Source organism: Papio anubis, chromosome 17 (genome assembly GCF_008728515.1).
Source record: "Papio anubis isolate 15944 chromosome 17, Panubis1.0, whole genome shotgun sequence".
Lineage (NCBI taxonomy): Eukaryota > Metazoa > Chordata > Mammalia > Primates > Cercopithecidae > Papio > Papio anubis.
Genome location: NC_044992.1, coordinates 72224619 through 72250971, shown reverse-complemented (window position 1 = coordinate 72250971; position 26353 = coordinate 72224619). Strand labels below are relative to the sequence as shown.

The 26353-nt window shown below is 45.5% G+C and overlaps 1 protein-coding gene across 6 annotated transcripts in view; it reads right to left on the bottom strand.

Annotated features, from left to right (window-relative positions):
* RPTOR (regulatory associated protein of MTOR complex 1) overlaps window positions 1-26353 on the bottom strand; it is a 408568-nt gene that overhangs the window by 311843 nt on the left and 70372 nt on the right. For 2 of the 6 annotated variants that reach the window (XM_009191419.4, XM_003913544.5), the window contains exons 2-3: window positions 20544-20646; window positions 1781-1863 (exon numbers count right to left, since the gene is read on the bottom strand). In XM_009191419.4, the coding sequence (XP_009189683.1) occupies window positions 1781-1863; window positions 20544-20646 (186 nt within the window). Of the gene's footprint in view, window positions 1-1780; window positions 1864-1966; window positions 2559-20543; window positions 20647-24864; window positions 25311-26353 lie in introns of those variants that run through there. The other 4 variants (XM_009191420.4, XM_009191422.4, XM_009191423.4 and 1 more) reach the window with 4 other exon arrangements.

The following is a 26353-nucleotide window of genomic DNA, read 5'->3' as shown; positions in this document are numbered from 1 at the left end:
TAATAAAGCCAGCAGCAAATCAACTCTTAGCACTCAAAAAAAATTGTAAATTATAGCAAATGGAATACACATACAATATCTTGAAATATTAAACACACGTATTCTGAAAGGCTACATTTCCTTATCTAATAATTCTTGGAAAAGAAGAAACTAGTTATAATGGCAGAGACTCGTTCTAGAAAGAACACAATTGGTAGATCTGAATTCATTGGGTTACATTCTTTTTTAAACAAATGTACCTAGTAAAGCGCAAAGGTACAAAGCCAAACCCAGGAGATGGGCAGAAGTAGCCGGAAAGGTATTCCTCTGAATTCCCATGGTGGTGGTTAACGACACGCCATATACCAACATGGCCATGTCTTCCAATACTGCCACTCTGCCTCACACTCCTGTAAGCGCCCATCTCACCATGCTGAGACCCTAGGGTACCTTCAAAGTCTTCAAAGAAGCTATTTTCTACAGAAAACACAAGGCATCTCGACTACATTTTTACAGGACTCCGCCATCCAAATCTCTCTCCAGTCCTCATCTCATCCCCAAACGCACTGCGCTCTCAAGAAAAAGCCTATGGCATGTTTACATAAACCACCAAGAGGCAACGAATTTCAGAGAGGAAAAAGTAAAGCCATTAGGCATCAATAAAAAACCCATGAAGACACTGCCTTCTAAAGAACAAAAGTCTGCTGTTACTGACTTGACAAGTCGGCAATGCAAAGCATAAAGGTACACCCTAAGACACAGAGATGCTTCCTAACAGCTCACGACTGGAAGCAACAGCAGAAATGACCTAAGGGCATTTTTAAAGGCAGGAAAAAAATCATTTTTGGCTATTCTCTTACTCTAAGAATGTAAATAATGCATAAGGAATCCCTAAATCCCAGATTATGTGGATAAATGATCCACAAATCAAAATTCCAACCAAATAAGTGTTCAAAAGGTTCCATAAATCATGTGTTTCCATGAGGCTTACATCAAAAAGGGGAGAGTAAAACTCGCAGGAGACGCGCAGGTAAGGCACCTTCTCAACCTGCGTTCTTCATGATGTTCCTTTAGGTAACTCGAGTCCCCACCACGCAAAGCTGAATACAGGGCACCTCCATAAGTGCCCAGATTCCTAGTTTTTTAATTAAATTTATTAAATCTCCAAACCAGTTAATAAGAAAGGCTAAAGGTCTTTGGGTAGATTACAAATAAGATCTTAAAGGCAATTTGACACAGTTATATTCTATGCCACTTTTCTTTAAAAAAAAAAAAAAGAAAAAAAAAAAACCTGTAAGATACAAGCAAAAAAACCCACACACACTAATTGGTAACTGGCTCCCTAAAAAGAACCTTATCTTTTGAATCAAAGACAAAGTGTATAATAGGTGCCATCTTTTGAATGTTGGGTGCTTTTTGTGCAACTATTTGAAAACTGAAGACACGAGGAATAGCAGTAACTAGTTGAGGTTAAAGAAAAATTATTGAAAATACATTTCCTGAGGAAAATTAAAACCATGGTTAAGAGCAGCAAGAATACTTTTTCTTTTCTAAAAATCTGGAACAAACTTAAGCAAAATAAGTTGGACTGTCCAATGCAAGACTCACAATAACGTGTACGTCGTCAAGACAATACAGCCACCAACAGCCGGCAGGCAGAACACAGGCACACGAAACACAGTGCGCAGGCGCCATGCCGCACAAGGGCAAGGTGTGCATGGAATTCTCACTTGGATCCAAAGAGTGTTGGAAACCAAGGAACTGGAGTTTCCCTGTAAGAAGGAAAGTGAAGCACGCTTACCCTTGGCTGCCAGTTCTCGTACTGCTTCTGTAAATTTGCACCGATGGTTTCCAGAGCTTTCTGAGGACCCATTGACAGAGGATCTGAGGAAGCAATGGAAAAGAGAAAGTTCTTTATGTCTGCGTTTCCTCCTCTGCTAGGCCTCTCTTCCACAGTTTCTCCTTATATAACGCACTTCAAAGTCACCTTTGACTAAAAGCCACACAACGCATAAGGTTGATCAGTGTTAACCAGATTTACAGAACAGCTAAGGTGCTCAAACAAGCTGACACGCCGTGAAAGCCAGTGTTTCAACATCACGGGCAAGTGACTGCTGTTCTTCTACCCACATTCATTTGTATTTCGGCACCTGCAGCTTTCCCGCACTTGCACTGTTTTATTCTCAGGCTCCCACTCAGGCTTTCTATGAGAAGGCAGCTCTGCAGTGACAGCATATGCTTCCTCCTGTTCAAACTATGGCTCTCATTGGTACAGGAAAAGGAGGAGAGAAAAAGACAAAGAAGTGACATTTTTTAATTAATTTTCATCCGCACTCAGTTTTCCCACAAAAAAAAAAAATCTGTTTCATAAACATACATTCATGTCCAGGATTTACCCGTTTATTTCAGGAGTGGGCTCCACAGCAATTACCTCTAAATCAGCAGTTCTCAAACTTGTTTGGTCTCAGGACCCCTTTGCGCTCTAAAATTATTGAAAACCCCAAAGAGCTTTGATTTATGTTGTTGTATCTATCAATATCTACTCTACGTGAAATTCAGATAAGATTTTTAAAATATTTCTTTCTTCATTTTAAAAACAATAACAAACTCATTATATTTTAACATATTTATTATAAAAATAACTATTTTTTCCAAAAAAGTTTAGTGAGAAGAGCAGCACTTTTGTACATTTTTGCGAATTTCTGGAATATGTGGTTTGGTCGAGGATGGGTGACTCTCATCCATTTTTGCATTCGCCTGTGGCAATTCATGGTTTCAGTGACTGCACACGTGGAAACCCCTACCTCACACACATATCTATCATTAGAAAACAGAAGAGTATCTTAAAATGCTATTTTACATAATCATGACTCTTTTTGTTTGATACTACACCAAAAATTATCAAGTGGTAATTTCCTTCAGATTATGAGATGTACAATCTGAAACCACATCAATGAACTTTTTGTATGCTATCACATTAAAATTAACTGCTCTTTGCTGCACCTTGAGTGGATTTTTTACCCATAGATTATTTTGTACCATCATGCATTGACCATTTGGAAAATATTGGCTCACTGAACTCTACAGATCTTATATATTTCATTCTCCAATATTTTTTTTTAAAATCCACACTCATTAACATTATCATGATCTCATCAGAAATGTCTTAAGTACTAAGAAGTTGCCAGGCTCAGCCAGGTGTGGTGGCTCACCCCGTAATCCCAGCACTTTGAGAGGCCAAGGTGGGTGGATCACCTGAGGTCAGGAGTTTGAGACCAGCCTGACCAACACGGTGAAACTCCGTCTCTTCTAAAAATACAAAAATTAGCCAGGCGTGGCGATGGGCACCTGTAATCCCAGCAACTCAGGAGGCTGAGACAGGAGAATCGCTTGAACCCAGGAGGCAGAGGTTGCAGTAAGCCGAGATCGCATCACTGTACTCCAGCCTGACAGGGTGAGACTCCGTCTCAAAAACAACCACCACCACCACAACAACAACAACAAAGAAGTTGCCAGGCTCATAGTGGTAGGTATAAGGTTTCCAAATTTTATTTTTTTTATTTGAAATCTCAAATTTTGTCAGTGGAAACAAACACGGTCAGTTGCTTTCCTTAACGTGACAGGCTCATGTCATTCATTTTCCAGAAAACATCTGCCAACTACTCCAGGTCTCTCTGTTGGGGGTAAAATGCTATCAAACAGCACCACATGCTACAGAGAAATGCTGCGTGAAAGCAAGAGCCAATCAATGCAGCAAATTTTGTTAGTGTCTTAAGAAATTCTCGTAGTCACCCCTACCTTCAGCAACCACCCGCCCATCAGTTGGCAGCCATCCACATGAGGCAGGACCTTCTGTCAGCCAATTAAATGCTAAAAGATTATGACTCGCTAAGGCTCAAGTGATCATTAACATTTTTCAGCAGTTTTTTGGTTTTTTTTTTGGAGACGGTGTCTCGCTTTGTCGCCCAGGCTGGAGTGCAATGGCCGGATCTCAGCTCACTGCAAGCTCTGCCTCCTGGGTTTACGCCATTCTCCTGCCTCAGCCTCCCGAGTAGCTGGGACTACAGGCGCCCGCCTCCTCGCCCAGCTAGATTTTTGTATTTTTTAGTAGAGACGGGGTTTCACCGTGTTAGCCAGAATGGTCTCGCTCTCCTGACCTCGTGATCCGCCCATCTCGGCCTCCCAAAGTGCTGGGATTACAGGCTTGAGCCACCGCGCCCGGCCTTTTTCAGCAGTTTTTAAATGAAAGTGTGTATGTTCTTTTGGACACAACGCTATGGCACACTTCACAGACTACAGTACAGTGTAAAGGTAACTTTTATATGTATCGACAGCAAAACGTTCACGTGACCCGCTTACTGCAGTCATCTAGAACCAAACACGCAGTATCACTGAGAGGCACCTGTACAGTTTTTGGCACTATTTAATTTTTTTTTTTTTTTAGCTATATGTATGCTGCTCTGATAAAAAAAAAAAATTAAAAATAATAATAATAATAAATAAATATCATGACATTAATAAGATTCTACAACTGGAAAGGGCCTTCGCCCATAGATAGGTCAATGTCATCAAGGGCTTTTCAAAACAGAGATGCCAGGCCCTAACCTTCTGGAAAGTCTAATTCGATGGTTCTAATTCAATGGACACCTCTGGCTGAAAACAGCTTGGTAAAAATAAGGTAATATTTAACTTCTCTGGAAGAATTGTGGTAAATTTGTTATAATCCGTAATCCGTGACTCCAGAAATTACATACTGGTCTTCATTTCTCTCAGGAACAAGGTTCTAAGGTCTCAAAAAAACTCACAGTGATCCAAATCAACTGTGCTGTGATCAGACCCACAAGTTAGGAATGGATTGGGATCTGAAAAATAAAAAATTGGGGCCACAAAGTGCATAAACAAAGCAAAGGAAAGCAAAAAATAGCTTTAAGAAACAGATGCCAAAGAGCAGGCCTTGCCACATGCATGGAGGAGCAAAGCAAGTGCACGGGGCTGGCCGGAAGGCACTGAGCGCACAGGGCTGGCCGGAAGGCATTGAGTTCAGTCACCCATACTTAACTGCAGCAGCCAGCATGGTCGCAGCCCGCAGCTGTCATCTATGGTAAGAAAACAGAAATGGTCTCCTCCGTACAGAGATAAAAGACCTATCCATGCATCACGACGGTCAGCGGTGGCTCACGCTATGCATGCTCTCCAGTGACCACGGACAGAGGGAGAAGGGAGGGAGTTCCCATTCAAGGAGTACCCCCTCCTTGGATTTCACCCCTTGGAAAGTCCAGGCCCTTCTCTCATCCCACCCTCTCCCCAGTGTTGACAGGAGGCAGCCACTGTGGCACTTCCCTGCATCCCTCACAACATCCTGCAGAGACACGGGGGCCCTCATTAGTAGAGGCAGCCTGGCAGGGGCCTCACTCTCCCTGCCCTGACTCAGGTCAGGACACCTGCCCACCCAGGAGGGGTGAAGTCACTGCCGGCTGCTCACCAGGCTGTGACCAGCTACATGGCGCTATAACCTCCTATCCACTGGGAATCCCTGTGGTTAGTTAATTGCATGGTTCTCTCCCAAGAATAGGACACTGGGTAGGAGAGCTGAAATGAGAAGCAGAGGAAGAGACGGGAAAGAATGAGGTCAAATAAAACGATGCATTTAGCATTTGATTAAATATAATGTAAATAAACTAAAATTAAATTCCCCCATGGATATTGCTGACAATAGTATCAGTCTGATGTGGGGTGAGGTGGACAGATCATAAATTTAAAATTGTAGTTGTGTCTCTAATTCCTTTATGAGTTTCGATTGAAGGGGAACCTGGGAAAGAACTAATGAAACTTCAGGGGCAAGTGAGTGTGTGGGTAACTTGATGAATGATGTGGATGGGTAGGTGGATGGAAAAGGAGACGGTAATTGGTATTTGTATAAAATGTTTAGCTCTTTACACATTTTCCTATTTGCAAGATTTTCAGCATAACCCCTCTGAATTTCAAGACACTTAGAACTTTACACTGAAAGGAACTTGGTCCAACCCACCTCATGGGAGAGAAGGGTAAGCTGAAGTTAAAGCAGTCAGATGACTTGGCCAAAGGTTACTGACAGTGCTGGCGTTCAGCCAGCCTGAAGGGGTGCAGTTTTTTCTTTTTAAACCTCTCCATCTTCTTCCTATGCACCCAGTTTGATTACCCGTCCTACCCATTTCACCTTCCAAAGAGCTGGTGCTCCACCATCCACTGCTAATGAGTTCACCCAATCCGCAGCACTTCATGACGCTACTGAGACCATCCCACCTCCCAGCTGGATTCCTGAATCTGACCCAATGATTCCAAAGAGGGTGGTGCCCCAGGCACGGCCAGGGCCACCACTAACCTAGTCTTTCTCTTCTCGGTCCACCCTGAAGATGGGCGCAGGCCGACCCCCCCTCTCAGAAGCCCACAGTGCGGGCTGTGTGCTCCATGTAGATGGAAAGCTGTCGAGAGTGGAGACCCAGCAGTGGGGCTGGGAGAGGAGACCCATAGGTGACAAGATTAGGCCTCTGGGCCACTGGTCATGTTGTTCCTCAAGCTGGAGTCCACAGGCATGATCTGTTTAGGATACACTCGGGTTAGGTGCGGTTTCCTATGTGTGCTATCCTTTCCTTCAATGAAAAGTTCGCACTGAAAGCCCTGTCCAGCACTCACTGCTCAGAGAATCTTTGTAGCTCTTTGTACCTTGTATTTAGTAGACACTTAATAAACATTTGTTAATTGACTTATTAACTGAGTGCTGCCTACTAAATGAAGTGCAAATTCTCTGTGGCTTTCAGGGACTCTGTCACTCATTAGTTGTGTAGCCTTAAACAACTCATTTTTGACTGAGAAAATACATAATGGCAAAAGGGCTACTTTGAAATTAGAAATGGTTTTTAATGAGTCTTTGTTCTCCTAACCATAATGCCGTCCCTGTCTGTTTTGTAATAATCAGTCCTGTACACAATGAGAAGTGTGTGATCTTCCTCAGCTCAGGGGCAAAGCTCGGAGCCACACAGCTGCAGGCACCCGGGGCAGGAAAGCTTCGGCCGGGACCCGCAGCCCTTGCGGCGTCTGTGGGGCTAGGATGGGAGCCGTACAGGAGCCATCTTGTACAATCTAGCACTGTTCTAACCACTAGGCCTCACTCCTCACATAGCTACAAAATTATATTCTTGTGTTGCCTATTGCTGTATTATACAAAAATCAGGAGCTATACGGATTTTCAGCAGGTATGAGGGGATGAACATGTCCTGTTTTAAAAACAGTCTTCACTTTGGAAAGTAGGTAGAGGAGAGAGGCGGGCTCCAAGCAGTTAACCTTCTTCTTTCAGATTCCTTCAGAGGGAAGCGGAGATACCACCTTGAGACACCAATGCAACTGGGCAGAGAAAACAGTGTGTGAAGCCTGGACAACAAAATGAGACCCCGTCTCTACAAGAATTTTTTTTTAATTAATCGGCGTGTTGGTAGCATGCCTGTGGTTCCAAATACTCAGGAGGCTGAGGTGGGAGGATCGCTTGAGTCCAGGAGGTAGAGGCTACAGTGAGCCACGATCACACCACTGCACTCCAGCCTGTGTGACTCCGTCTCAAAAAAGGAGGGGGAGAGAGAGAGAGAGAGAGAGAAGAGAAGAGAGAAGAGGAGAGGAGAGGAGAGAAGAGAAGAGAAGAGAAGAGGAGAGAAGAGAAGAGAAAAGAAAAGAAAAGAAAAGAAAAAAAAAAAAAAAAAAAAAAAGAAAAGAAAAGAAAAAACAGCATTTTAAACCATGAACCCCAAAGAGCCAAGGTTTCAGCTGCAGGCACAGAGCTGTGCTGGAGCACAGGGCTGCGACTGGCCGTGGCTAACGGGTGCTACTGACCCCCCAGGCCCAAAGGCAGCCCAGCTGGTGCGCCAAAACCCAGCCCCTCGGACCTCAGAGTGTGAGCTCGCGCTCCTCCTTCAGCTCTCCGCTCTTCCCTCCCACCGCCGGCCCTGACGTCTCTGCCGCAGCATTCTCTGGCCTCCAGGCCATTCAAGCTTGGCCTCGTACTGGCCTCTGTTCTACTGCATGAGTCCTAGTCTCACCTCCCCAGCTGTACTACCACTGCCTTGAAAGCAAGAGCACAGCTTACAGTTCCTTGTGCATAGCACTATGCTTAACATATACGTTTCCACCTCACCAATATTTGTTAACCAACTTGACTAGTCCATGAATCCCTAATGGTTGCAAGAATCAATGGGGAAGTCCATGCAAGTCCTCTGTAAGCCACCGCCAAGGGCGATCACGACTATTTTCAGCTCGTCTACCCAAGGTCTCTTAATGCTCACGTGTATGCATTAAGAAGAGAAAAACAAAGCTAAGAGCCTCCCAAATGTTCCCTTGGGATGACAGAATTTCCATGCATCTGACAAACCTTTGGCATTCCCACCTCTTCGGATAACAGCTACCATTAGCTGACACACAAAACCATTTCCGCTAAATGACGCCCCCTGCTCAGCATGCAGCTCATTCGCACTCTGCCGCCACAGCCGGTTCCCCAAGAGTGGGGCACACACAGTTCTTCAGCAGGATTGTTTTCAGTATTACTGTTGTAGCATTTAATGTCGGGCCATAAAACAAAACAGCCTCTCCCGTGCCTCTCTGAAAAGAGACAAGTGTCACTTCCATGAACTAGAACAGCATCTTATTATCCAGAGAAGGGAGGAGCAGGGGTGGGAAAAGAGGCCTCGGCCGTCGGCAGGGGCAGGGCTGGAAACGCAGGTGCGTACTGCGACCCCTTCTCGCCAGTTCCAGCATGCTCAGGACCTGGATCCCATTTCTCACAAGCTGACTCCACAGCCCCGGGCTTCATCTGGATGACCTAGCAGGGAGGCCACACCGTCCAGAGCCGCACTGGTCATTGGCCCCTTGTTTGCTCACAGACAGGACACCTGCTCTTCCTCAGCTCTGGAAGGAGTGCTGTCTTCCTGTGTGGTTCAGGCACAAACAGTTACCCAAAAACAAACAGAAAGGTAAGGCTGCGTCTATTTTTCAAGCTTCTCATACCCCTCCGACATCAGCACAGACCACCTTCCGCTCCACCCCATCCTGCCCAAAAATGAGCCCCATCCTCAGGGTTCTACATAAAGCACAGGGGATTCACACATAGTGCTACCTGACATACTGGATTCACACATACTGCTACCTGACACACTGGATGTTTAATCTGTACAGGATTCACACATACTGCTACCCGACATACTGGATATTTAATCTGTACAGGATTCACACATACTGCTACCTGACACACTGAATGTTTAATCTGTACAGGATTCACACATACTGCTACCCGACATGCTGGATGTTTTAGTCTGGCCAGAGTTCACGCATACTGCTGCACTGACATGCTGGATTCACGCATGTTGCTGCCTGACCCGCTGGATGTTTGAAATCTGTACGGGATTCCACGCATCTGCTGCCGACATACTGGATGTTGTCATACAGGATTCCGCGCATACTGCTACCTGACATGCTGGATAATCATGCAGAGTTCACACATACTGCTACCGGCATGCTGGATTCCGCATTTGCTTTCTGGCCACTGGATGTTTAATCTGTACAGGATTCACGCCACTGCTACCCGACTATACTGGATATTTAATCACCATACCGGGATTCCCCGCACATACTGCTACCGACCGCACTGGATGTTTAATCTTTCATGCAGTTCACCGCCACCACTACCTGACATGCCGCTGGATGTTCAATCTGTACAGTTCCACATACTGCTGTTATACTGGATGTTAATCTGTACAGGATTCACACATACTGCTACCTGACCCACTGGATTCACACATACTGCTACCCGACACACTGGATGTTTAATCTGTACAACGAAATAAGCAGACCATGCATCTACTCCCAGAATCTGCTGGAGACCTTCAACCCTGAGTAAGTGGCTGTCCCTCAAGGCTGCACGCCCGGCGGTGGGGCTCAATGAGCTGTGTTCACTGCAGCCCTCTTTCATAGTCAGCCCCACAGAAAGCAGCGGGAGAGGCACGGATTCAGGCAGCAGCTCGTGCAGCACTGTGGCCCCTGCTCCCCATGCAGCACTGGGGCGTGTTGGGGGGTGTGGGTGATCTGGAGTGGGGGTACTGGGGCGTGTTGGGGGGGGTGGGGGATCTGGGGGGGGGGGTACTGGGGCATGTTGGGGAGGGGCATGGGTGATCTGTAGGGGGGTACTGGGGCTGGTGCTATGTTCTGAATGTGTCCCCCAAAATGTATGTGTTGGAACAGAAGCCCAATGTGATAGTATGAAGAGATGGGGCCTTCAGGAGGCGATCGCGTCTCATAAAAGGGCTGGAGGGAACTAGTCACACCCTTCTGCCTTTCTGTCCCTTCCACCATGACAGGACACAGTGTTACAGCACTGGAAGATGGACAGGGCCCTCAGGAGACACCAGGCCTGCCAGTGCCTTTATCTTAGACTCCTCAGCCCCCAGAACTGTGTGAAATGCATTTCTGTTGTTTATAAACTACTCAGTCTTAGGTATTCCGTTAGAGCAGCAACAATAGACTAAGACAGGGTTGTACGGGTCGGGATGCTTGGGCGCCATGACATAGTGGTCGGGATATTTGAGGTGTTGTGATGTTGGGGTAGAAGTAGGGACTGGGGTTGGGGCGGCGGAGGTGAGGACCAGTCTCTGCACCAAACTGGGTCTCTGCTCCCAGTTAATTCCCCAGCCCCACTAGCTCCACTTTACAGATGAGGAAACTGAGGCCCAAAACAGTTAAATGTGTAGCACAGCTGGAAGGAATAAAGCTGGAGTCTTAACACAAAATCTCGATTTCCAGTAATAGACCTCAAAATGCTAAGACCAAATATAAAATCCTGAGCTCTGACTTCTAAACGGTAACAGGTTTTTAAGTAATTTGACTGCACCAATCCCTGTAAGGAAGGCTTCCTCCATGGCCCCAGTCATTCTCATCTTGAGGAAGGCAGAGCAAACCCATCGCCGAGCCCAGCCCCATCACTAGCACCCCACTCCTCGCCTTCCTGGCCAAGCCACCCCACAAGCTTCCCCACTTCATCTGCCTTCACTCTTCAGGTCGCTACAATCAGCCCGGACCCCACCTCTCAGCCTTGACAATGCTGACCAGAAGCTCCTCCATGCATTCATCCAGAAGCACGCTGGTCCTCCTCTTCGGCACCCCTCTCTGCACCCTCAGGGCCCTGCCTCTGCCCCACACCCTCTGGTCTAGTTCGTGCTATGCGGTGACCTCCCCTGGGTCCTCTAGTCTATAACAAGCCCCCTTCTCCCACCAGATCCGCTTTCCACTGGATGGTGGCTCCACTCGGAGGTTCCTAGAAGCACCTCACCATGTGCAAATGGAATCCCAACATCTGCCCAGCTGGCCCAGCTCCCAGTCTTGGTTACTGGTGTATCATCCTTCCCTTGGCTGGCCAGGCCTGAAACCTAAAGCACTTGTTGAAAATGCTAAAATCCCTTCTTTTAACAATCCTAAAGCCACAAGGTGGGTCTGGGAAAAGCTGGCATCTGCCCCAGGATGATGGGAGCCACAGTGGCCTGGAATGAGCTGTCAAGTCTGACTGGGCCCAGAGCCCATGCAGAGGAAGAAGGAGAGGTGTGGTTGCAGGGAGGTGACCATACGGGTGTTGGACCAGGACAGTGAGAAAGGCAGACACTAGGGGTGAAATGGCAAAGGATAACGGGGTCAGAGAGGGACAGCAATGGCAGAGAGGAGAAGAGGGTCCACACAGGAGGAGGTACCACATTAGCCAATACAATAAGGACAAAGAATACCAAGGTTGTCACTGTCAGAAGATGGAGCTACAAATATGGAAAACCCTCATGAGGTGGAATAGGCATGAATGTAAATGTAGAGAGGCACAGAAATACTGAGACAAATGTGTATAGAGAGAAGCACACGTACACAGTATGCACACACACACACACAGTATGCACATGCACAGTATGCACCCATACATACAGTATGCACACGCACACAGCATGCACACACACAGTATGCACATGCACACAGCATGCACACACACAGTATGCACACACACAGTATGCACACACACAGTATGTACATGCACACAGTATGCACACACAGTATGCAAGCACACACGGTATGCACAAGCACACAGTATGCACACACACAATATGCACACACAGTATGCACACGCAGAGTATGCACACAGTATGCACACGCACACAGTATGCACATGCACACAGTATGCACACACACAGTATGCACACACACAGCATGCACACACAGTATGCACACGCATATGGTGTGCACACACACAGTATACACACGCACACAGTGTGCACACACAGTATACAGACGCATATCAGCATGCATGCACACAGTATGCACACACACGGTATGCACATGCACGCAGTATGCACACACACACAGTATGCACACAGTATGCACACACCGTATGCACACAAAGTATGCACATGCACACACGCACACAGTATGCATACACACAGTATGCACGCACATAGTATGCACGCAGAGTATGCACACACACAGTATGCACACACACAGTACGCACACACACACAGTACGCACACACACGCAGTATGCACACACATGCACTTCCTTGCTCTGTCCAGCAAGAGAGGTCCCGGGAGCAATAGCACGCCAGTTCAAAGAGAACACCTGGCACCCACATCTCAGTTTCTAACACCACATTCCACTAGGAGGAATGAGGCTGCGAAAAAGACTAGAGAAGACAAAGTAAGCACATGCTCCATGAATGATGGAAGCAAGACAGAAATCAAAGAATCCGACCCAATGGGTTCCTAACAACCAGAGGGAGACAAGCTCGGCACCAAAGGATAACACCGGATTCTAAATCCCCTGAATGAAAATGAAGGCCATGAGTTCAAAATGAAGAAACTGAAAGTGACGAGGAAAGGAATATTGGCACAATCTCAAAGCACCTCTTCCCAAAAATACCTCTCAACTACAAAGGGGAATTTCACATGAGGTCCAGCAGGTGCCAGCTTAATCAGCTGAGAAGATCTGCATGACCAGTAATGGATAAATCACAGCCCCGCACCACCCGGCGCAGCCCGCGCGAAGCAGGCAGCTCTGCGCGATGCTCCTGCCAGCGAAGCATGACCTAAATGGAATCATCAGGAGACACCGAAGACGTTCTACTAAACCAAGAGGCTGCCATCTTCACACGCCAGGGTCGGGGTGTCACGGAATGCCTGTGGAACTGCTTTAGACTGAGTGAGAGGAAATTAGGATGGCGCATGGATGAGCAGGATTCTGGTGCTACAAAGGACATTCCTGGGACACTGGCAAACCTGCATGCAGCTGAGGCTTATGTGGCAGTCACACATCCATGCGAATCTCCTTGATTTTGGTGACTGCATTGTCGTCTGGAAAGAGAAACTCCCTGTTGGCAGGAATTACACACTAAGGAATTCAGAGGTGCTGAAGCACCATGTCAGCAGCCTTCTCTCAATGAATCAGAAAGGAAACAGCTTAGTACTATACTTGCAACTTTTGTAACTTTTTTTTCATAATAAAAAATGAGCCTAGTGTGGTAGCTCATGCCAGTAATTTCAACACTTTAAGAGGCTGAGGTGGGAGGATCACTTGAGCCCAGGAGTTCGAGACCAGCCTGAGCAACAAAGTGAGACCCTGTCTCCACAAAAAATTTTAAAAGTGTGGGGGATGCACGTCTACAGTGCCAGCTACTCAGGAAGCTGAGGGAGGAGGATGGCTTGAGCCTAGGAGTTTGAGGCTGCAGTGAGCTATGATCACGCCACTGCACTCCAGCCTGGGCAACAGAGTGAGGTCCTATCTCAGAAAAATGAAAATTTTAAAGCAAATAAATAAACTAAAAAATAAAATGTGGGCTGCTACACACTCCTGCAAATGTGCTGATTCCAATCACTAGGCTTCTTGTCCTCTCATGCCATATTGTTAAAACCACCATCACCAGGACCAGGCACCTGCCCACTTTTTAATAAAGGCCAAATAAAATTTTTCCAACTTAGAAAAAGCACATGCCCTTCTAATCTCAAAACTCACTTGAAATTATTAGAAAGTAGACTATATTTCTAAACTGCAGAAAAACTTTTAAAACACAATTTTCAGAAATCTCAATTGCCGGATCTTCCACACCAAGAAAGAAGCATGGAGTTCTTTCCATTCTCATTAACATTGTGTAAATACTGATCAAAGAGACTGTGTGGGAGAGGGCGGTGAGCTCTGATAAAATCTCAGGCTCTTCAGGCCGGGAAGAGCAACTCAGATCCTCAGATGACACCACCTACACAACCCCACAGGGCCTGCGTGTCCCCGGAGCACACACCGGGATCTGGATGAGGAGGGCTTCTTCTAAAAGCCCAACATAAGCATCGCTGCAGAGGAGGAGGAAACAAGTGATTACATTCAGCTGTGACAGGGGACCGATGAAGCGGAAAGAGTCCACGGTGCCTAATAAGAAGTCAATTTCAACCAGCACAGTCATCGGGAGCCAGCAGTGAGCCAAGAGAGCATCTGAGAAAATCAGCCACAAAACATAGCAGCTCCATCATGGGGTGTGGGGGACACACAGCCTGGAAGGGGTGAGGGAACTGTCATCCTAAAACACCCTCACGTAGTGAGACAGCCAAATAATGCAGGAAACACTTTATTTCCAATTCAGATCAGATTAGATTTAGATGAGAAGAGTTTGGGGTTTTTTGAGACAGGATCTCACTCTGTTGCCCAGGCTGGACTGCACTGGCACAATCACAGCTCACTGCAGCCTCGACCTCCCAAGCTCAAGTGATCCTCCTGCTGCAGCCTCCAGAGTAGCTGGGACTACAGGCATATCTGTCATCTCAAAATCAGCCACCATGCCCCCCTAATTTTCTGATTTTTCGTAGAGACATGGTCTCTTACTATGCTGCCCAGGTTGAGAATAATTTGTAATTTTTGTTAAAGTAATAAAGGGAACTTCTGCTTTTGCTTAGGATGTAGAAAACTGGGGGGAAAGAGTTGCTCCAATCCTATCAACATGAGAAAGCTGAATAATCACCAACATCATCACTTTTCTTGAGCTCGTAAGAGAGCTGAGACCGTAGGGCAGACAAATAAACCAAATCCCACAGGCCCGTCCTCTCTGAGAGCCCAGGCACATGCACAGATCATCTTCAAAGAGCACAGGTCTGCAAAAGAAACCAGCTAAGATGGTAACGCGTCCTCAAGGCCCCACTGTGGGCTCACATATCCATGTGGAAATGCAGGGGGTCCAGGCACAAGGGGCGCTCACACTCCCCTGCATGCACCCTCACTGCACGCTCATGAGAAGCACCCACTGGAGGCAGCACAGAGTGTGGAGAGGTTAACGCCCACCTGCCCCTAGAGACCTCCTCCCCTAGGAAGCAAAGCCAGATCCCAGGGGCCAGAAGCCCCTCAGTCCACAAGAACAGGCAAACACTCCTGTACCTGGAGGGTGGGAGGAGATACAGACAAAACCTACCTTGCTCACCATGGGCTTAGAACACATTGTCCCAAGACACAGGTGAAGGGCATGGAGGATGGGGTGAGGGAAGGTGCAAAATGGCCTACTCCTGGGTTAGGAGCAGAACACGCCCTGGGCACAGAATTCTACACTGAACCGAGGCAGACGTTTGCCACCACTGGGGGGACAGGCGAAAACGCTGCAACTGCACTCCGCCCAAGGCCCAGACACCCAGGGCCTGCCTGAGACTAAAGAGAAACCAGGACCACAGAGAACTCCCACCACTCCACAGCCTGGCACTGGGTCACTAGCAATGGAAATCCTGTGCCAGGAGACAGGCAAAGCCAGGGACCACTCGGTGTGGCAGGTGGACAGGCACAGCTCAGGCTAGGGGTGGAGCAGGAACCCTGGGAAAACCCCCTGGCATGCCTGTGCCCACCCTAACACAGGAGGACCGTGCTGGTCAGCTTTACGTGTCCACTAGGCCAGGCCATAGCATTCAGCAATTCAATCAAACACGAACCCAGGTGCCACCGTGAAAGCACTCTCTACACGTGGTGACATCCACCATCAGCTGGCTTAAAGGAGATTTTCTTTGGTAATATGGGGGGGTCTCACCCAAATAGTTGAAGGCCTTAAGAGCCAAACTGAGGTTTTCCTAAGAAGACATTTCTGCCGGAAGACTACAAGACATGCATGCGACATACATACACACATACTTATACTTATACACACACACACACACGCACACACACACACCCCTACTGCCCCTGTTTCTCTGGAGAACCTTGACTGATACAAGCACCAACTAATCACTCTAAGAACTAAGTTTCTGCTGCAGTAGGTATAACCACTACAACAACAAATTCCAACCCCAGTTAACTACTTACTAAACTATAGACTATACGACTTACCTCATTCGCCATTGTTCTACACACAATGTCCTGCATGCAATTAAAATTTATAAAGCACACAAAAAAGCAAAGAAAAGCACGTTACAGTCAAGAGATAATAAAGGAATTAGGAGATTCAGACTCAGGGCTGACCCTGATTTCTGAACTATAGGTCAAGGACTCTAAGGTAACTGACGAACATAGCAGAGGCTCTAGAAGGAAAGGCGGGCGATATGCCTTTCCCCTACAGATGGAAACTAAAATAGTCAATGGAAATGCTAGAAATAAAAAACCCAACATCAGAGAAAAAGAATTCCTTTGACTGGTTTATCAGCAGACTAACAAAAGCTCAATGCGGCATGGGAGAGAACAAACGGGAAGAGCTGCGATACAATGTCCAGCAGCGCAATACATAGAGAGCTGAGTCCCAGAACACAGAGACACACGGAAGAGCTGCGGGACAACGTCCAACAGCGCAATACATAGAGAGCTGAGTCCCAGAAGAGAGAGAAAACATCAATAAATATTTGAAAAGACAATGGGAACTTTTCAAAGATGAAGACATCAAACTACACATTCAAGAAGCTCACAGAAACCCAAAAAGAATAAATTTCACAGGTGCACCCATAGTCCCAGCTACTCAGGAGGCTGAGGCAAGAGGATCACTAGAGCCCAGATGTTCAAGCCCAGCCCAGCCTGGGCAACACTGAGAGACACCCATCTCTAAAAGAAAAAAAAAAGGGTGGGGAGAATAAATTCCAAAACAAATGAACAACAACAAAAAAAAAACTAATAGGTTATAGATAAAGCTACTGAGAATACAAAGGGAACACCTTAAAGGTTGCCAGAGAAAAATGAAACAAAATATACAGAAAAACAAAGAATTACAGCAGACTTCTCAGAAACTGCTAGCCAGAAAATAACAGGTGACTATTTTAAAAGATAGTGCTAAAAGAGTCAACAGAAAATTATATACCCAGAAAAAATACCTTTCAACCACAAAGACAAAATGAAGAATTTTCCAAACAGAAATCTAGGAAAATTTAATGCCTCTAGACCAGCACTGCAAGATATGTTAAAGTAAGTTCTTCAGGCATGACGATTATGATACCAGATAGAAACCTGGAACTGTGGAAAGAAATGAATGGTCCTCAAAACAATAAATATGAAGGTAAATATAAAAGACATCTATTCATTATTTTTAAAAATCTTTTAAAAAACTGACAGTTTAGCAGTTCCTTAAAGAATTAAACATACACTTGGCCAGGCGCAGTGTCTCACACCTGTAATCCCAGCACTTTGGGAGGCCGAGGTGGGTGGATCACCTGAGGTCGGGAGTTCGAGACTAGCCTGACCAACATGGAGAAACCCTGTCTCTAGTAAAAATACAAAATTAGCCAGGCATGGTGGTGCATGCTTATAATCCCAGCTACTCGGGAGGCTGAGGCAGGAGAATCGTTTGAACCCGGGAGGCAGAATATTTACCCAGAGAAAATATGTACACACAAAGATCAAGTGCTTATAGCAATTTTATTCATAAATGCCAAAAACTAGAAACAACCCAAATGTCTGTCAGCTAGTAAATGGATAAACAAATTGTGGGAGAGCCACAAAAAAGGAATGAAGCAAAAAAACTACTAATACACGTAGCTACACAGATGAATCACAAACAAATTCTGCTAAAGGAAAGAAGCAAGATACAAGAAACTACAAACTATATGTCACCACTTAAATGACATTCTGTAAAAGGAAAAAATCAGATCAACGGTTTCCAGAGGCCAGAGAAATGAGAGGGGATCGATTACAAAGGGGCCCAAGGGAACTTCCTTGGTGTGACAGAAATATTCTATACATTGATTATGGCATTTGTTACACGACTGTATATATTTGTCAGAACTTAAAGAAATGTACACCTAAAAAATGTGAACTTTACTGTATATAAATTGTATCTCGGCCACGCGTGGTGGCTCATGCCTGCAATCCCAGCACTTTGGGAGGCCGAGGCGGGTGGATCACCTAAGGTCAGGAGTTTGAGACCAGCCTGGCCAACATGGTGAAACCCCATCTCTACTAAAAATACAAAAATTGCTTGGGCATGGTGGCAGATGCCTATAATCCCAGTTATTGGGAAGCTGAGGCAGGAGAATCACTTGAACCTGGGAGGCGGAGGCCGCAGTGAGCCGAGATCATGCCACTGCACTCCAGCCTGGGCGACAAAAGTGAGACTTGGTCTCAAAATTTAAAAAATTTTTAAAAAAATTGTATCTCAATAAATTTGATGCTAAAATAAGAAAAGTAGATATAGTGTGGAATGTTTAAGAGCAGTCTCTGATGGAAGAAAAACTTTGCAAACTGTACCTCTGCTAAAGGACCAATATTCAGCATACATAAAGAACTGCTACAACTCAACAACAACAAAATAAACAACCCAATTCAAAAATGGGCAAAGAGGCCGGGCGCGGTGGCTCACACCTGTAATCCCAGCACTTTGGGAGGCCGAGGCGGGGGGATCACAAGGTCAGGAGATCGAGACCACGGTGAAACCCCGTCTCTATTAAAAATACAAAAAATTAGCCGGGCGTGGTGGCGGGCGCCTGTAGTCCCAGCTACTCGGGAGGCTGAGGCAGGAGAATGGCGTGAACCCGGGAGGCGGAGCTTGCAGTGAGCCGAGATTGCGCCACTGCACTCCAGCCTGGGGCACAGAGCCAGACTCTGTCTCAAAAAAAAAAAAAAAAAAAATGGGCAAAGAACTTAAATAGACATTTCTCCAAAGAAGACCTATAAATGGTCACAAGGCCCATAAAAGATGCTCAACATCACATATCATTAGGCAAATGCAAGTTAAAACCACGAGATCCACTTCACACCCGTTAAGATGACCATTAGAAAAATAAATAAATAACAACTGTCGGCCAGGACGTGGAGAAACTGGAATCCTGGTACACTGCTGATGGGAACGTGAAATAGTGCAGCCACTGTGGAAAACAATAGGTTGATTGCTCAAAAAACTAAACGCAGAATTACCATGTGATCCAGCAATTCCACTCCTAGGTACATATCCAAAAGAATTATAAGTAGAGACTCAAACGGGTAGTTGTACACCCATATCACAGCAACATGATTCACAGTAGCCAAGAGGTAAAAACAACCTAAATGTCCATCAACAGATGAATGGTTACAGAAGTGTGGTGTACCTATACAATGAAATATAATTCAGTCTTAAAACGGAATGAAATTCTGACACATGCTACAATGTGGATGAACTTTGGGGGTATTATGCTAAGTGAAAGAAGCCAGAAACAAAGGGACAAATACCTTATCAGTCTACTGATATGAGGTCCCTAGAATGACAAATTCATAGAGACAGACAGTGGAATGGTGGTTACTAGGGGCTGGGGGAAGGCAGGAATGAGGAGTTGTGTAATGGAGACAGAGTTTCCGTTTGGGATGGTGAAAAAGTTCTAGAGATGGACAGTGAGAATGCTTGCATAACATTATGAATTATTTCATGTCGTTGAATTGTACACTTAATAATTCCTTGGTATTTTGTGTTGTGTATGTTTTACCACAATTAAAGAAAACACACACACACACACACACACACACAGTCTCTGGACTTGAACTGCATAGGTTCAAATCCCAGCTCTGCTACTTATAGGACAACCGTGAGCAAATTACTAATCTCTATGTCTCATGTTCCTCAGCTCTCAAATGGAGATAAGCAATAAACCCCACCACACAGGGTTGTTGTGAGCATTGTAAATTGTAAAGTGCTTCCTATGGTACCTGGCACACTAGAAGCACTCAGCAAATGCTGGCCATTGTTATGGGCCATGATCCATTATGTGATGCTTTGCTGGAAATGGTTCCATTTACCTTTTCTACATTTCCATGCAGGTATCAGTCATTCCATTTTTTTTTAAATGTACATAGATACTATTCCAGACAGAACATATTTAAAGTAGAAAATTATATAACCCAATAATCATTATCTTATTAATTTTTCTTGAAACACTTTCTCCACTACAAATCACAGGTGAATGCATCTGAAATTACTTAAAGGTGATGTGACTCCAAAAAGAAAAAAAATCCTGATTTGCACAGCTGGAGACAGACCCCTGGACCAGACCACAGGCTTGGCGAGCCCCGCCCAGCCCAGAGCCAGCCAGAGGGCCTTCGTGGCAGCGGGTGAGGGAGGTACTCACCGATCCAGCATTCCAGGCGCGCACAGGGCGTGGTCTTCACCACATCGGGAGGGTCCACACCAACATTCAGGCACAAAACTAAGGCAACACTGACTGTCTTCATCTGAAAGCATAACAGAAAGAGATATATATATTATATTTCAATATGGAACTCGTTTATGTGTTTTTCCAGCTTTTAAAATGTCCCCCAGAACACTGAGCCCCTTCCCCACCCACCTGCCCTCCAGCCAGCCCTCCGCCTGTCACCTGGCTACCCCAGTGCAGGAGTGACGCCCTTCTCTGAAGGCAGGGTTTCACAGCAAGGGGGCAGGTGGTGAGAGGGACGTAGCAGGAAGGGCTATTCTCAGGCTTATGATAAATCTCCAGAAACAGAATTATTTGATCAAAAGATATAAACATTTTAACACACTCAATACATTCTGCCAAATTCCTTTGCAAAAAAAATTACACAAATTTACACTCCCACCAGATATTAAACCAGATATAAAATCCTTGTTATTTAAAATCATCAATCATTTAATGAGAAAAGCTGTCGTATTGATTTAGTTTGCATTCGTTCATATCAGTGATGTTGCCTGGTTCTCCTAGCGTTGTTCACTGTTCTCACTGCCTGCGTTGTTCACCCTCCATGGACCATCTACTCATTCCTCGTACTTACACTGTGGCATGGCCACACTGACCTCTCGGCCCTCAAACCCACAGTTCCCTCTGCTGGGAGTTCCCCTCCCCTGGGTCACCTGGCCGGCTCTGACTCTCTTCTCGGATCTCAGTTTAAAGATCAATTTCTTGGGGAGGCCTTCTCTGGATACCCCTCAACACACCTTCCACACTCCCCATCGGGGTGGAACCAGCTGGGGAACGCTGCGATCGCACCTGTCCTTTCCTCCTGGCAGAGCGCCAGCCCATGGACACTCCTCAGTGGGCCAGAGGCTCAAGTCCACTCGTTTGAGCAAAACCCTGGCCCTGACTAGGTGCTAACTATCTGCGGAATGAGGGAAGACATGTATTTCGGTACAGTGTTTCTGTTTTACACTGACCCTTTAAGCTGTCTGGATGTTACTTATTCTGGTATATGATACAAGAAAAGGATTAACTTTTTCTCATAAAACTAGCCAGTTGTGTCAATCTCTGTTAAATAATCTGCCTCAAACTCATAGGTGTGCACAGATACATATATTAATTCTCACAGAGACAAAATTCTATTACTGGGTAATCAAATTCATCCCATTAACCTATCAACCAATACTTCTACTAGTACTACATTAATTTAACTAATTTATCTTTATATTTCATAATACTTGGGTCATTTTTCACCCTCAAATTTTTTTTTTATTTTACTTAGCTATTTATATTCACTTATTTTTTTCAAATCAGTTCTTCAATCTTTTAATCCCATTGGGATTTTTATTAAAATTGCACTGAACTAAAATTGCAATGAAGTTTAATTTGAACTTAACGTTAAGAAGTAACATCCTCATAATATTCTATTTTCTATACAGAACATAATATGGTTCTCCATTTACTCAATGTTCCTTTAACTGTTTTCAGTAACATTCTTATAGTTTTCTTCACGAATAAATCCTGTGCATTTCTTACTGGGATTATTCCTAAGATCTGGGTGTTCCATAGATCAGTAGAGCGATGACAGTTAACATTAATTTAATTGACAGTACATTTCGAGCAGCTAGAAGTGTGTGGTGGTGTGCACCTGTGGTCCCAGCTCAGGAGGCTGGGGCAGGAGCATTGCTTGAGCCCAGGAGTTTGAGGGTACAGTGTGCAATGACTGTGCCTGCCAACAGCCACTGCACTCTGGCCTGGGCAACACAGCAAGATCCCATCTCTAAAAATAAATAAATGAATAAATCATTTTTAAAATACCTAAAGAAAATAATTCGCATGTTCCTAGCATAAAGAAAAGATAGGCCGGGCACAGTCGCTCACCCCTGTAATCCCAGCACTTTGGGAGGCTGAAGCAGGCGGATCACCTGAGGTCAGGAGTTCAAGACCAGCCTGGCCAACATGGTGAAACCTCATCTCTACTAAAAACACAAAAATTAGCCAGGCGTAGTGGTGTGCACCTGTAATCCCAGCTACTAAGGAGGCTGAGACAGGAGAATTACTTGAACCCAGGAGGCAGAGGTTGCAGTGAGCTGAGATTGTACAACTGTACTCTAGCCTGGGCAATAGACCAAGACTCCATCTCAAAAAAAAAATAAAAAGAAAAAAGAAAATGATAAATACTTAAGGTGATAGGTATCTCAATCACTCTGATTTGATTATATGAATGTATAAAATTATCACCAATAAAAATGTTTTTAATTTTTAATTTTAAAATTATTTCCAGATATTTCATGAGTATTTCAGGGAAATACGTATTTCCCCATAACAGTTTCTTTCTTTTTTTTTTTTTTTTTTTTTTTTTGAGACGGAGTCTCGCTGTGCTTCCAGGCTGGAGTGCAGTGGCCTGATCTCGGCTCACTGCAAGCTCCGCCTCCCGGGTTCACGCCATTCTCCCGCCTCAGCCTCCCAAGTAGCTGAGACTACAGGCGCCCGCCACCACGCCCGGCTAGTTTTTTTTGTATTTTTAGTAGAGACGGGGTTTCACCATGTTAGCCAGGATAGTCTCGATCTCCTGACCTCGTGATCCACCCGCCTCGGCCTCCCAAAGTGCTGGGATTACAGGCTTGAGCCACCGCGCCCGGCCCTCCCCATAACAGTTTCTTATTGATAATTGTTGCTATATAAGAAAAATGGTTAGTTCCTTTACTACATTCTTAGTTAAACGTAATTGCTTTTTGGTGATTCTTTCAGGTTTTGAAAGTACACAACTATACTATCTAAGAAAAATAAGTCTGCCTCGTTCTTTCCAGTAGATCATTCCTCTTGTTTCAGTTTTAGGTCTTCATCTTTTATCAGGAAAAAGCACTGAAAATCAGAAAAACAAAAGTCACTGTATTTAATTAGTGACTTTATTTATGTGACCAATTTATTTATTTAGTGACCAATATTTAAGTAATATTTAAGTAATCAGTATCCATAATCCCAAATCCCAATTATTGTATAGCAAACTCAGCCTTTGCGGATACACTGCTTAAAACTAGACATTTTCTGGAAACGTTTCTGTGGTCTTCCTGTGGCCACGGCGAACACCTGTGAACACCTGCCTCACAACAGTTTTCGATCAAGGGTGTTCCTTTCATGCTCTGTAATACGGGGAGGAACGGATTCAAACCGTGGAGCAAGTTCCAAGCTGCTTCCTAAAGGAAGAGGCTGGCTTTGCCTACAGCCATCTGCAGGGGCCCTCTGTGGGAAGGGAAGCCTTCTAATGAGAAAACAATCTATACTATCAGGCTCTCTAATTTTCATAATAGATCGTGCGCTTCCCCACAGCTTAACTGGTTCCCAACTGGCTTCTCTTATCTTGTCCCTAATCTGCAGAGAGAATATGCCTTAAACTGATGTCGGGCTCCTGTAGCAAAATCCAGTGGAAGAAACAGCATTAACGGGCCAACGGGAGACACCCACCGGCTGCTTCCGTGGCCAAGTGCCACCGCCGCTGCCCTGGGGCTTGTCTGGCAGTGCTTTCTCCCCGTTGATCCATATGCTCTGTGCGCCCCAGGAAAAGGTGGGCAAAGCTGTTTTTCTGGGCTGATGTATGCTCAGTAACTTCCCATACAACCCTGTTCCTTCTTGCCCTCCGGAAGTTCACAGCCAGGTTTGGGGCTCAGTCCCAGCACTTCTGATCAATGGTGACCTCCCTGTGCTAAGGTGCTTGTGTCCTGAGCCGTGCAGTGTAGATACACAGTCTACTTCATCCTTCACCAAAGGGTCATGAACTAGGTGGTGGCGTTCCCCTCCCAGCAGGGCATCCAGGGAGTAAGGGGTGGATGCAAGTCCAGGGAGACAGCAAGTGGGGCAGCCAGGACTAGGGCAAGCTCGCTGGGTGAAGAGGCTCTGCAGCTGCTGGGTCTCCTTGCTCATCTGTGCATCGGGGCTGGGGAGGCGGTGGAGGCTGACACAGGGCAGTGAGGCGGCATTCCCAACACCTCTGACTTTATTCCTATTTCTCCTACCTCGGCTGTCATTCTAGACAAGTCATATTCCCTCCGCCTCTACAAATGCAGCTAATTAAATTTTTAAACTTCAACATTCCCGGTCAAATGAGTAGTTCTAGTTAATTATAAAAATGATCTCTGAAGATCCCTGAGTCCCTTACACAAAAGTACTAATAGAAGCCCAAGAATCGTCCTTGAGTCCCACGGGATGACTGAGGGGCCTCACCTCACTGTGCCTGTCAGTGAGTGTGGTCTTCCTGACTCACCAAATGCTACTGAGAGAGACGCTTCTGACTTCTTTACAGGCCAGCAATAGGAAGGCATGGCCCTCAGCTGGAATGTGTGAAATTAGCTACACTATACAAAGACAAGAACCAAGACAAGAAAGAAATTAATTTGATTCATCCTTGTTTACACAATACACACCTAACCCTACATCCTGCATTCTACTTTGAAAGAAAACAAGAAAAACACCTGAGAATACACTGATACATGAACCAGAACAATGTGTTTGCTCTAACATCTAGCTACCAATTTAACTCCAAAACTGGGCAAAACACAGTGCTACCACATATCCTCAAGCCAAAAAAAATACGTCTTGCTCCTCTGCAAATTTTAACACTGTGAGCCTAATTTCAAATTTGGTCAGTTGTTTGTTTTGTTTTTTGAGACAGACTCTCGTTCTGTTGACCATGATGGAGTTCAGTGGCACGATCTCAGCTCGTTGCAACCTCTGCCTCCTGGGTTCTAGCAATTCTCCTGCCTCAGCCTCCCAAGTAGCTGGGATTACAGGCGCCTGCCAGCATTTGACAAGCTAACTTTTTGTATTTTTAGTAGAGACGGGGTTTCGCCATGTTGGCCAGGCTGGTCTCTAACTCCTGACCTCAGGTGATCCACCAGCATCCGCCTCCCAAAGTGCTGGGATTACAGGTGTGAGCCACCACACCCAGCCTCAAATTCAGTAAGTTTTTTAATTCTTAGCTATACCTAAAACGTCTTTTTGGCATTTTATTTTCATTTCTATGGCAACCTCGTTCCAAAAACTCTTGATTAATGTTTTTTAATAACAGTTACAGAATGTTTAAAATGTAAGGGCTATCAAATTTAATGTGCCAAAAACTGCATAATATTACATAAATAAGTTTTTTGACTTTAAGACATTTTCCTCCAATGCAATGTAATTTAAGATGACATGGTTATAGCCCCATAGGTTAATTTTGAATTTGAAAACAGTATCATTTTGAGAAACTATAAAACCTTAAATGCTCACTAACAATGCATGGCCTTGGACATGACAGTTAATTTCAATCCCTCCTGAAAAATTTCCTCATCCTTAAAGTGAGGGGGTGGAGACAAATGACCTCTTAGGTGCTAAGGATTTTTCAGATTCTGAAGTTCTGACTCACAACTGGTCTTCCCAGCCATCCTGGAGGCACCCGCTAAAGTCAGGAGCACACGCCTAAGGACTCTGTGCCCCGGCTCAAGGTCTCCACCCAGTCATCCTGGAGGCACCCCCTAAAGGCTGGCACACACACCTAAGGATCCTGTGCCCGGCTCAAGGTCTCCGCGGCACTTTGGATTCCAGGTGGGAGAGGCTGGGGGCCGTCAAGCAGTGGGGTCCTGATGGTATTATAACAGCCTGGGCAGTGTTCTTGATGGTCCTTTGGTGCCAGCTTGGTTTTGAAATTCCAGTGTTCACCTTGGTGAAAGGATAATGTGATCCCTCTGCCCTGTCTCACAGAACACACCTAAGAG